Consider the following 12,940-nt stretch of genomic DNA (forward strand, 5'->3'; position numbering starts at 1 on the left):
ATGTGATTAGGCCGAGACCTTCAGGATCCAGCTGGGTGATTGATAACCCGGCCGCATTCCTGCCGGCCCGCGACATCAAACGGGCGGCCGGCGGCGGGCGGGGCAGAGGGGGCCGCGCGCGGGGACCCGGCTCTTCTCCGCTTGGCGCTGCCCTTCTCGCCCGCGACGCCCATGGTCAGGGAGAAAACGGATGATATGTCCTCCTCCTGCCCAGGGGTCTCTCCCTTGCTCCCTCTCCAGGTGCAGCGGGGGAGGCAAGGGCGCAGAAGGGACTGGTGGCGAGGGGCCCCCTGCGTGAGGGCGCAGCGCCCAGAGAAGCCAGGCCAACCGCTGGGGCGGACTCTGGGAATCCTGCAGGAACGCTAGAACCAGGGCAGAAAGAAGGGCAACAAAGGGCCAGAAGGGGACACATAGGTGACAGTGGGAATGAGAATAAATCGAAAACGGGGGGGGGGGGGGGGGGGGGGGGAAGAAAAAAAAAGGGGGGGGGGGGGGGGGGGGGATATGGAGAGATGCAACAACAGGGGAGCAAGGTGGCAGAAAGAGAAGAAAATAAAGTTTAGAAGGAGAGCACGTTAGAGGAATTGTACAGATAGTAGGAAAGTAGAGAGAAGAAAAAAAATTAAAGATGTAAAGTGGGATGAACATGAAAAAAAATGAAAGTTGAGGAGAGGGAACTGAAAGAGATAGCAAAGAAAAGAACAAGAAAGAGGGGGCAACAGGGGAGGGAAGAAACTAAAGACGAGATGGGGAATGAGAGACAAAGACTGGGGAAGACAGAAGAGAAAGAAGTGAGAAGGACGAAGAGGATGCCCTGCTGGCCTGGGTCCCTCCCCAGCTTCACCCTCTTCCATCCCAGGCCCTGCCTCCTTTTCTGCCAGTTCGGTGCCCCGAGCCAAGCATCACCTGGTGCCTGGGAGGCCCCGGGCATTTGCCCCCAGCAGCCCAACTCCAGCCCAGCCCCAGCCCCAAGCCAGCTCTTTCTCCCTCCTGGCTGGATAAGGGGGTCCACGCCCCAAGCCCAGGGTGATCAACGGGCTCCCTGCATCCCAAGCTTGGGCCCCACGGGCCATGAATCACAAGTGGAGGTGCTGGGGTTCCTGGGGGCCGTTGCCTCGGGATCCCCGGAGTCTCCGGAGCCAGGGAACACTTTCTGTCTGTGCTGACTCCACAGACAGGATCAAAACAGCATGAAAGAAATCAGAGCGAGAACGTCGTCGGCAGGAGCTGGACTTCTAAAACCCCCTTCCGCCCCCATAGGCTTCAATATTAAAAAACCCCCTAGGAGCCTCAGACACTGTATTAATTAGTGCAACCACCCATGAAAAGTTGGGTTTGGAGAGGCATTCTTTGCCCTGTGTGAAAAACCAAGTCTAATAAACAATTGTTAAGTTGGCCTGTTGCCGCTGGTAAATTACATAGCATTAAAAAAATAATGCTTTTCATATTAGGCACTAATTAAAGGTTGGGACAGCTTTAAAACAAGAGAGGGAGGGGGGAAATCAAAGAAAATATAAAAATGTTCTTTCAAGAGTTATGGGAGGTTAATAAAGTATGTCTGTTAGAGTGAGCCTACTTTGCCCCCAGCTACAGCCAAGCTGGAGCCACCACAATTGGGTCTCAATAAGATAATGATATTCCTTTCTCCGCTATTAAAAGCCTCCCAGTGCAAACTTAAAATGATTTATTTAATTTAGGAAATTACGAGGTGTAACTTCAAAGCCCGAGCCGTTAGTAATGGAAAATACCAGGTTGTTTAAAATTATAATAATAATTGTTTGGAGAACTCAGGACATCAAAGTGTTTTCATCAACAAATGCAGAGGGGTCCGGAGGAGGTTGGCAAGAGTCAGAGGAGGTGGATGGAGTTCGGATTTGATTATTATGAACCTTATCAAGGCAAGACTCAGGACTCCCGAAGCCGGGTACTCTGTTCTGCTTTGAAGCGGGCTATTTCGGAAAGTAATTTTACTGCTTTTTATTTAGTTTCTAGTAAGGAGGAGGTGAGGGGGTGGGGTAGGGTAGGACAGGGGGAGAGGGGTCCAGGAGTTGACAGCCGACTTTTCTTCATTGCTGTCTGACCAATTTCATTAAAGAGGCCTACAGCATCACCAATCTGGAAATCTTTTTTTTTTTTTTTTTTTTTTACACTGAAGAAGGACACAGGCACAATCAACTTCACCAACTGGGCCCTGTGATTTCAGGGTGTGTGTGTGTGTGTGTGTGTGTGTGTGTGTGTGTCTGACGTGGGTTCTTTTATAAATGAGGTTTATGTTTATTCCAAACCCAGCAATGGAGAGGGAGTGGGGGTTGGGGAATGGCCTCTCCAACCCGTGGCAAATGAGCGGCTTTTATAGCAAAGAATGGCCGTGGGAGTTTTCATTCGGTCAGACAAGGTTCTGCTCAAAGGCAAGGATCCTCTTTTCAGTCAGGTCAGGCAGACGTTTTGCCAATGCCTGCTCCCAGCCAGCCAGGCCCTCGCTGCCTACCTCCTGCCGGCCCTACCCCAGCATCGCCTCCGCAGGGGTGCAGGGATGGGGAGGGTGGGGAGGCTGAGTCCCAGGTCCCTAGGGATAGGGAAAGCCCCGCTGGCCAAAGTGAGGTGGGGAAAGGGATGGAGAGTAATGCTCCGGAGATGAGCTCTCCGGGTTTGGGAATCCGGGGAGCTCTGGAGACCCCCACGTTATGTCTAAGACAGCCTCTGCAGGGCCTGTCTTTGCGAGCCCTCGTGCCCTCCACCAGGCTCATGCTTAGGCCTCAGTTCTGCTGCTGTCACTTACTGGCTCTGTGACCTTAGTGAGTACCCTCTCTGAGCCTCGGTTTTCTCATCTATGAAATGGCATCAATAACACATCCCCAAGGAGTGTGCAAGGATTCGATGAAATGTGCGAGGAAATGCCTACTTCTGTCCGCACTGAGCAGGAGCTCAATAAATGTGATTTCCTCTCCTTTCTTCTTCCCCTCTTTCCCCAAAGCAGAGCTGTCTTTCTAGAAAAGTTTGGTGAAAGCGTTGAAAGTACGGGAGGACTGGCATCTTCGGCTTTAAGTCCCAAGGCACGGCTTCGCGGGTCCCAGGTGAATATCAGGGTTCTCCTGCTGCCTCAGGTTGTCAGTCCAGTCTCTGGAACTCCTGGCGCACAGAGCCTGACCGAGGTGGGGACCAAGGCGACCGCTAACCCGAACACGGGGCAGGTTAGAAGGGAGGCGCAGAGTCAGCCGCACCGCCTGGGCCCCGGGGGCCTCTGGCTGTGGTCGAGGTCCCCGCAGCCCTGCCGCATCCTCGCCTCGGTAACCCCATCCACCTGGTAGCGCTGGGATGTGTATGCTTGAGCCTGAGCCACATCTTTTTTTCTCGCTCCCGGCCTCAGTTTTCCTTTGGGATTTGGGGCGATTGGGCTAATGCGCAGTCGCCCAGACCGTTTCCAATCCACCCCATCGGCCACGCAGGTCGCAGTCTCAATTCTCCTGATCGCACCCTGGTTTGCGTGCGAACCCCTCCTCCAGAGGGCAAGCTGTCTTAACCCGGAGCTGCGGTCTCCGGATCCCCCAACCGGGATTGAGATCGCCCGAGGCTGCGGGGTCGAGCGGCGCCGGGAAGGAAGCTCGGTGGACGGGCTAATTAGGGACCCAACGTGGCGGTTGGATTCCGGGCTGGGATTAAGAGGCCCATCGGGGTGGCAGAGGCGAAAACTGGGGAGGTTTGGGACGCTCCCGGGGCTCAGCTCCGGAGCGCAGCGGTGCAGCGGCCAGAAGTCGGCCCCCAGCTTGGAAGCAGGTCTGTGGGCTCGGTTCTCGCTCCGCGCTGGAGCTGGGAGATCTCAGACTCGTCGCCCGACCCGCGGGAGCTTCCGCCTGGCGGGAAAATGCAGTCTCTGGCGCCCACCTCCAAACGGGGTGTCGGCGCAGTGAAAACGTGAGACGGAAAAGCGCCAGTCCTAGTCGATGCCCGGCATCTATCTGCCTACCCTCCGCTTCCGCAGCCTGAAGTTCTCGATTCCCTTCTGCCCGCGTTCCCGGGGCCACCGTCGTTTCTCATCCGAAAACAGACCTCAGAAAGGTATCATCAGTAGCCACTTCGGATTTGTTTGTGCAATAAAAAGCGGAATTTAAGATCCGTCTCGGCCTCCCTCACCCACTGCGATTTTTTTCTTTCTTTAATGGTGATGCCTCAAAACCCAAGCCTGACCCCGTTCTGTACCCAGTGGAAAGGGAGGCTGCAAAGCAAACGGGGCTTGAATGAACCACCTTCCCCCTTCAAACCGAAAAGAGCATTTGTTCGGGGTCCATCTCCTTGGAAGGAGTGAGGAATGGTAAACGGAATGCGATTTGACACACTCCTGAAAGGGCAGCAGGCAACCACCCCCACCTCCCAACCCAGGGAATGCATCTAGTTACAATCCCCATTTGCAAAGAGCTATAGGTCCCTTCCCCCCAGTTTTAAATCGGTTGCCCTTTTGGTAGCTGGCAGATTTCAAGTTCAAGATTTTCCCTTGATCATCTACCAACCTCTCAGATCCCTGGACCCCCCCCCACCACCACCACTTCTAAGCTCATCTTTCACTAGAGTTTGAAAAACCGAACAGCAATTCCATTTCTTTTCCACAACTAACACAAGCTGCCAGAGGAATGATCTCCAAGTACTTGGTTCGCTATTTGCGATCGACTCCCCCAACCCAGGCTGAATCTGGGCACAACTCTTCATTGATTCACACTAACATCCTAATAAAAATCACCAGCCCCCTCCCCCAGTCTTGGGGGCATTTTGGAGTTGAACCCAGCTAAGAACAGAGAGCACCCTTTAAAATAATTGTTTGGACAAACTTTACTGCAATAAAACAAATGTTTAATTTAATTCAGAATAAGAGATAAGAAATAACTCTTCAATAAAATATATAAAATTATACAAGGCACCCTTTCAAAGGGATAAAAGTATACTGGGTGGGGGTGGGGGGAGGGGGGAGATTGATAGAAAGATGGAAGTACCAGGAGCTAAATGGGCTGTTTGACAAGGCCATTTTTTAGCAAGTCAAAACATGGCTTTCCCCTCTGCCCCCAACATGTTAAAAAGTATATAAATTTTTCTAATAAGTTTAGCACATACAACAGGTACACAGAGAAAGCAGGATTTGTTTTTCTTTCTGGATCTATTCATTGTTCAAGAATATTCAGCATATAGGTAATGGTTACAAGATTTTTTTTTTTTTTTAAGCAGAGAATTAACTACACTCCCCGCCCCCCAGTCACCTTTGCAATGTGTGAGGACTGACTGGTACGTAGTATTTCACAGAACCCGTCAATTCTCCCCGACAGGCCTTAACTTTGTACTCTCCAATTATCTGAAATGGAGTTAAGCAACAGCCTTGAGAGGAATTAGGAAGTTACTTCCAAGTCCCACCTTACCCCAAGGCATCCTTAGGACTCTTCTCATCCCCAACCCCCTTTTATCGATCTTACAAAAAAAAAAAAAAGGTTAAAACTTTAACAATCTGTAACAGTGTAGAAAGAGGGAAAAATACAGGGCCAAATATGGTAGTACCTAATGTGTTTTTTAATGCGTGTAAAAATGCAAAAACATGATGTGTCCCCGTCTTCTTGAGGAATCTCTCCATTATCTAATTCCTAGGCGTGTTTCTAATTCTAATCTTTGTTTTCCATAAGCAGAAGGCAATCATCCCATCAAAATCACCCAATGTCAGCAATTTTAGCGAATAATTTGTGCCTCCTCTAAGAAAGAACAAATGGACTCTTTTAGGAAGGTGATACATAGAAAAAAAGTATAGATACTATGCATATAAATTTTGCCTTTCAAAATAATCTGAATTTTTACGTCTGCTGTATAAAAATGTATTATATTTTATTACATATATATTTATATATAAAAACCATCAGAGCCAATCTTTGTGAAAGGAGAAGGGGGCATCTAGAAGATTACACCAAGAAAATGGGACTTGGTGCCTCCAGCCTAAAGAAATTCGAACTATGTCGGTGGCCCTGTGGGCCTAGCCACTTAGGGTGGTGCATGCAAAGTTTGCGGAGCAGGAGTATCGGCTTGGTACAGCCTTCTTGGAGAGGGAGGGGGGACCCATTTAAACAAACATCCATCGTGGAGTCTATGGAGCTGGTCTTCCTTAGGATAGATGGTACATGCCGTATCCGACTGGAGTCGCATAGAGTCCAACAGGCGGGATGGGGAGGACAGGTCTATGGAAGGGGTAGGACGCTCCGTATATGGATGCTGCTTGCAGGGGTGAGTTGATGGGGAAAGGGAGGCTGAAGCCAGAGGGCAGCATAGGTTTTGCAGCCATTTTCAGCTTCTCCAGTTCTGCCTCCTGCAGTCTTTTTGCCTTGGCCCTTCGGTTCTGGAACCAGATTTTGACCTGGGTCTCTGTGAGGTTCAGAGAGCTGGAGAACTCTGCGCGCTCTGCAATGGAGAGGTACTGTTTCTGGCGGAACTTGCGCTCCAGAGCGAGGAGCTGGGACGTGGTAAAGGGGGTTCGTGGCTTCCGATTGGTCTTGTGTTTCCGCAGGGTGCAGGTGGTGGGGCTCATGTGTCCTAGAGAACAGAGAGGGAGGGAATTAGCAAACGTGGCTTTCTCTCCAGGTGTGTCCACCCCTGCACAGGCCTTCCTCTCTTCATCTTTCAGAAAGGGACCTCTGTCAAAACTGTGGGAGAAGTACCATATTTAAGTGGATAAATTGCTTGATTTAAAAAACTGAGTCTTCTTACAAAAAGCTTGGGATTTTAACAGTGCATAGAACTATCTATATGGGAACCTACAGCATAATGGATAATGGAAATAGAATTATCTATAAGCGGACCCTTCCTAAGCCAAGGGAGCTGAATGTTCTCTGAGAAACAAAACCCACGTCCTCTGAGCTTCATTTCTCTGGTCTTTAAAAAGGGGGGGGGGGGGGGGATTCATGATAATCGTCACTTCTCTACAATGCTGAGATAATCCCATAAGAAGAAAAATGAAAAGGGTCCTATAAACTGCGCTGGTCCCCTCTCTACACCGGGAAAAGTTGGAGCGCATCAGCATATTTATGAAGGATAATCGTGCAGATAAGGTCTGCGGTAAATTAATAGCATCTCTGGATTGGGAGCAGCCCCATGCAATAAACAGCCATGCAGCTGACATTCCATCCAGTCTACAGATTATACAACCTGAACATCATTTTACAGACCTGAACGTGGGGTAAGTTTCTTGGCCTGGTGCTTCTGTAATATAAAGTTTACTAAGAAGGAGGGAAAAATTAGCTCGCTCATAAATGTAAATGTCAGGGGAAATCATGCTGCCTCTGAGTTGAGAGCATGTGATGACATCTTATCATCCCTACCCATTCTCTGGTTTAGAGCAAATGTGTAAACGATTAGTTTGTCGCCAGGATTTAGAAAGAGGGAGTAACAAGCAAAACAAAGGTATGCCAAAGGCATCCAAACTCCATATTTAAAATGGATTCAATTATAGGAAGTCATAGCATGGGGCATCTTTGTGATTCCATGGTATTCAACTAACTTGGGGCTTCTTCTCCTTAAAGGGAGGCGGGGGCAAGAGTGTGGAGCTGAGAGGCAGAATGCTAAACAATTAATTTTCTGCATTTGGCTTTTACGAGCTATGCTAATTTTCCCAAAGTAGCCACAGTAGTAACTCCAAAGTACTCACGGGGAGAATGTCACATTTCTTGTTTAGTTACTTCGATGGCCCAAGAAAGAGTTTACACTTCATACTTGAGGGTGATACAACAAGTCCCACCCAGCCTCCATTTCCAACAAGAACTGGGTTTGTCCTAATGTGACATTATGAAGCATCATTTTCGGGACTGAAAAGCAAGTAGTAGGTTCTGCAATCAATCAAAACCAGAAATCTGGGTGAGGGATGGGTAAGAAACTACCACAGGAGTGTAGATTTTTGCGTAGGCAAATCCCTAAATAAACTGGGGGGGGGGGGGGCGGCACCTACTTCGTAATTTACAAATAAACTAACAACACCGTGGGGAGACTCAGAGACCCGCTTTCACCCTTCCCAAACCTGACCTAGCTCTCTGGAGGACCCAGCTGTCGCAAGTCAGAACCAAGCTCCTAGAGTCTACGCCTGAGCCTACTCTCTGTTTGGAAGAAATCTGTGCCCCGAACAGTCATCCTGGCCGCTCTAGAGGCTGCATTTGAATGATAAAACCCCGAGCTACAGGGATTGCACACGTGTATCATAGCCGTAAAGTCCAGAGGCTTCCTCTCAACACTCCCTACCTCGCCTCCCCTCTCTAAACCAGTCAAAGGATGGATGCGGTTTATACAAAGCAAAACAGCAGTTACCCTACTTCCTCCAAATAACAAACCTGGCCAGGCAGGTGGCTCCCTCCTGCCCCAGGCTCCTGCCCCAGGCTCCTGCCCCAGGCTCCTGCCCCAGGGCTCCCACTGCCATTTCTAGGCCCAAAGCACCAAATGAACCACTTTTTGTTTTTAAATTAAATCCCTTCTCCAGAATCTTGGATTTTTCTCTCCTGAAGGTCATACCCAGAGCCCCAAACTGCCTTACCCCCTAGCAGGGAAGCTCATCTCCACAGAGTGGGGAGGGGGGGTTGTTTACAGAGCAAGTGGGGAATTGCCATCCCAGGACCTGAAGGCCTAAGGAAGTGAGGATTTCTGATCTCTGGACACCACTCTCTGTAAGGCCTGAATCCTTGATGTGTTCATGGACATCGACCCAGGCCTAGAAATCCATGGGCACTCAATATTTGTCTAACAAATTAAGTTTCTTAAAGTTTCTGAGCCTCTATCTCACCATCAAGAAAATGGGTAAATACCGTGTAGTGTGGCTCAGAGTGCTACATTTTAGAATGCCCAGAGCCCTGTCTGCCACACCAGATAGGTGATCATCAAATATTCCCAAGGTTGTTTTTTTGTTTTTTGGTCAAGCCCAAACACAGTGTGTGCAGATTCCTCTGAACTCTGCTGAAATGTCCTTCTCTGTTACCAGGAGGCCGGCTGCAGCCACACAGAGATCAGATAAGATAATATGGTGAAAAGTGCTATAAAGCACTGTGCAAACTTGAGTTTAAATTCTTTGAGTCCTGAATCTCCACACCCTTTGAATCTTTCGGAGTTTCTAACAGGGTGGAGAGCTATGCCAGAGGGGACAGCCACTGAGGCCTGGGTATATGGCCTTGTTTTGTTCACAAAATACTATGCATCTCGAGTCCTGAGGGCTGACTGATGAGAATGGAGAAAGGTGTGATTCTACAGGCTTTGGAAAAGGTCCCTCCGCAGACCCCCTCTTTCTCACCTTTTCTAAAGGTGCACTGGGTAGGGAAATTGTAAAGGCTAGGAGATAAAAATTAAAGAGTCTATAGGGAATGACTTCTCCAAATGCAAAAGGACCCAGGCCCAAAAATAAATGCTAAGGCTGGAGGAGAAATAAATTCTCCTAGGCCTGCATGGCCAAGTCTTGCCTCATTGGCAGGAAGCGGGGTGCAGGTGTGTGGACCTCCTCTTGGTTTCTTTGGGGAAAGGGATCAAAGGCGGTCAGGGCACCATGCAGAGGAGCAGAGTTTGGACACCAGGACCCTTTGCCCGATTCAGCCATTGTTGGTGACCCGGGTCAAGCAAGTCCAGTCCTCCTAAAGCCTGGTGTTGTCTGTAAAGGGGGTAACCACCGGTCCTGTGCCTCCGCCTACACTTGGGGTTCCAGCAATGATCAGGGTCTGGTGAACTAATGAGCATCACTTTGTAGAAATCTCAAGCGCTGCTGGAATGCTGTTAATTATTACTATGAGCCAAGCGGAGCCCGCGCCCCGCGCGCCTGACCCCAGCCCGCTCCCTGCGAAGGTACTGGCTGCGGGGACAGGGAGACTTTTCGCCTTGGCACCAGCCTCTGCCGCCATCCCTTCCGGGGATCGGGACCCAGAGGACGGTAATGATTTCTACCCAATGCCGGGGGTTAGATTTCTGCCAGTCTATCTTTAAGATAAGGGCACATCCCGCTGGGTTGTAAACTTTGAAAGGAGGTAAGGCACCTCCGCCTCTGCCCGGCACACATTCGCGTGCTCATTAAAAGTGTATTCCCCTTCATTCTTGGGACAGAAACCCGCTGGACGGTGAACCAAAAGTGAGCAAAATGGTTGGAGCGCGGGGCCGAGGACCAGAGAAACCGATAACCCAGCGACCCGGCGAACCAGCTAGGATTCGCCCTTCAAAGACCAGCGACTCCTCAGTTGTGTCGGATACTTTGCACAGCTAGGGGATCGCGAACACGCGATGCGCGGATACGAAGCCAGAACTCCTAGGCTTGCTTTCCCGGGCGTGTAGTGCAGAGGGGGTCTCCGTCCCCCCCCCCTCCCCCAGTCTGTGACACCGGCCCCCGCCTACCCCTTGTCCGGCTCGGACGCTCACTCACTTGGAGGCGGCGAATATCTGCCGGGTTCCTGCATCCACGCGGCTCCGTCTTCTGAGTTCTCCGACTTCACCGAGGCGGTCTCGAAGGGCTTGACCAGCGGCCCGGGGCTGTGAGCTTCCCGGGCGCCGTGTCCCGGCAGCAGCAGCGGCCGCAGGGTGGCCCCGGCCGAGGCGCTTTCGGCTGGCAGTGGGGACGCCTCCTTGGGCGGCTTCTTGTCCGACATGAGCGCCTCCACGCTGAAGGGCAGGCTGGAGACCTTGACGCGGCGCTCCTCCGCGGCCCCCTCCGCGCCCCCAGGCCCCGGGCCCGGCCCAGCCACCATCGCCGGGCCCTCCTCATCAGACGAAAACAGGTCATTGCCTTTGGACGGAGAAGCCATGACTTCTCTGCCCTACGTAGCTCCCGGCGCGCGACTCCGCTGGCAACCCGGCAGCGGCGACTCAAACTTTTTTGGGGGGAGACGGGAGGGGCGCGCCGGGAGCCGTGCCTTTCCTCCAAGGGGAAGTGGGAGACCCGGCTCAGCCAATCCGCGCCGGCTCTGGCGCTGACGCCACAGACGCTCGCGTCTGATTGGCTCTCCAGGAAGAGGCTGGGGCCTTTTTTTTTTTTTTCCTGTTTGAAATAAATTAGGAGTTAATTACAGGAGCAGTCAGCAGAGTTGTTATTAGGCGATCCCTCAAGGGTTATAATCACGCCAAAACTGAAAAGTCCATGGCGTAATTAAGGCCGATTATTTAAAGAGGAAGTTCGCCGAGTCCCATTTCTTCTCTCTTTTGACCCCTTTTTAAAAAGGCACCTCGCGCCCACACCACTTTCCCCAACCCCCACCGCCAGAACAAGTTTAAAATCTCCAACTCACACTGCAAAAACATTTGTGAAGCTCCTACTATGCGTGGAAACTGGGCTAACTTTACAATTTTAGGAGACAACACTGAAAGCAGGGGCCAGCATCCTTGCTAAAGGAAATTATACATACATGGCGCTTATAAGAGTATCTTGCTATTGGCAAATGCTCCACAGCGAGAGCTGTTACTGTAACTCCCCTGGAAGAAGGGACATGGGGAGCCCGAAAGATGGTCAGGAGCTGGTTTTCCAAATAGTTGGAAATTTTAAAGCAGTGGTCCCCATCTCTTCCACTTGAGACAAACCCAGCGCACTCTTAGAAACTGTAATCCGCGCGTTTTCTTTCCCTTGAATCTCTTCTCTGGGCGACACCCGGATCCGACCTTTTCCCCAAGACTATGTGTATTGTGTGTTCGTGCGTTTGTTTGAGCCTATGTTTGTCATGTGTTTTGGTGCCAGTGTTTGCCTTCAAGGGGGAGGAGGAAGGAAAAGGCGCTGATAGTACCTAGTCCTTCCCTTCCTCTTGCAAATCTCAGAAATACTAGGTTCTGAGTTTGCACACCCCAGGCCTGTGTACATTTTTGAGAAGCACATTTTTTATTCATTGCACCTGGTTAAAAAAAAAAAAAAGCATATATATCCCCACCCAGCCCCAAATTATACCCTGGGTAATTACATCTCAAAGCCTTAGTGATGACTGTACCAGCCCTGGGACAGGGGAGAGGGAGTTTAGAGGGCGCAGAGGCCTCGGATCCCTCTGCAGGCCACCGGCCCAAGACCGAAGAGCTTCCAATGACCCTCCCCCCTATATCTCAAGGATTACCCGGGAGTGACGAGATAAATAGAAATCTTCCAGCTCAGGGCCTGTACACAGCAGATGCTTGCTAAACAGTTCCCAGCGTCTTGCAAGGAAGGGACTTTGTTTTTAATTACTGAAATGATCAAGCCTTGGAGGCTATCTCCCAGTTCAAGAATCTTAGAGACATGACACACCCCCCCCCCCCCAACCCATGTCTCTGAGGCACTGCTTTCTTCACCCTAAACATCTGCCTGGAGTGAAACTGTGCTGGCTGAGGATGTCCTGAATAGGCATGATCTGAATCTTAGGGAGGCACAAACAGTCTGCCCTGGTCAATTAATTCAGTCCGACTAGACCATTAGAAATGTTCTCAAAAAGTTAAAAAGTAAAGGGAGTCCTAACCACAGTCTTCTAAAACATCTGGGTCCCTCTCCCACCAAGCACATCCTGTCACCACCCCCCAACAAATTGGAAGCTCAGAGAATGTTTTTTAAAAAATTAAACTATCTGGAGATGTATGCTTTTTCCCCTTGAGTCATACTTGATGATAGTTGGCTTGATATGCATCTCAAATACAATACAGGTAAATCCAGATTAAGTTCTGTGCCTTCTAGAGGTACCCAGCAAGGTGCAGGCTATATATTTTGGAAGCAAACCTGAAATTCGTTTAGCCCTAAGCTGCCAAAGTGTACAAAAGGGTTCCAGCTTTCAGTTGGGCTGTACTCAGGCACTGTTTTAAAATTGTTCCTGAAAACACACTGTTCATATTTGTTAATTTAGGGGCATACAGGCTCATTCCTGGGAAAAATTTAAAAGTCAATACTACTAGAGCTCTTTTAATGAACTTTTCTAGGACAGGAGAAGCCGGGTTCCCCTCACTACTTTCAGGCCCTGATGTCCAGAGA

At 50.2% G+C, this 12,940-nt stretch overlaps 1 protein-coding gene across 1 annotated transcript; it reads right to left on the bottom strand.

Moving 5' to 3' along the window:
- Window positions 1-4,831: 4,831 nt before the first annotated feature.
- Window positions 4,832-10,872, bottom strand: MSX2 (msh homeobox 2). Its single transcript, XM_049647769.1, has 2 exons — window positions 10,394-10,872; window positions 4,832-6,552 (listed from the first exon to the last, which is right to left on the bottom strand). The coding sequence occupies exons 1-2, from the start codon at window positions 10,770-10,772 to the stop codon at window positions 6,128-6,130; spliced, it is 804 nt and encodes a 267-aa protein (XP_049503726.1). The 5' UTR covers window positions 10,773-10,872; the 3' UTR covers window positions 4,832-6,127.
- Between the last annotated feature and the right edge of the window lie 2,068 nt (window positions 10,873-12,940).

This window comes from Panthera uncia (assembly GCF_023721935.1).
Source record: "Panthera uncia isolate 11264 chromosome A1 unlocalized genomic scaffold, Puncia_PCG_1.0 HiC_scaffold_17, whole genome shotgun sequence".
Lineage (NCBI taxonomy): Eukaryota > Metazoa > Chordata > Mammalia > Carnivora > Felidae > Panthera > Panthera uncia.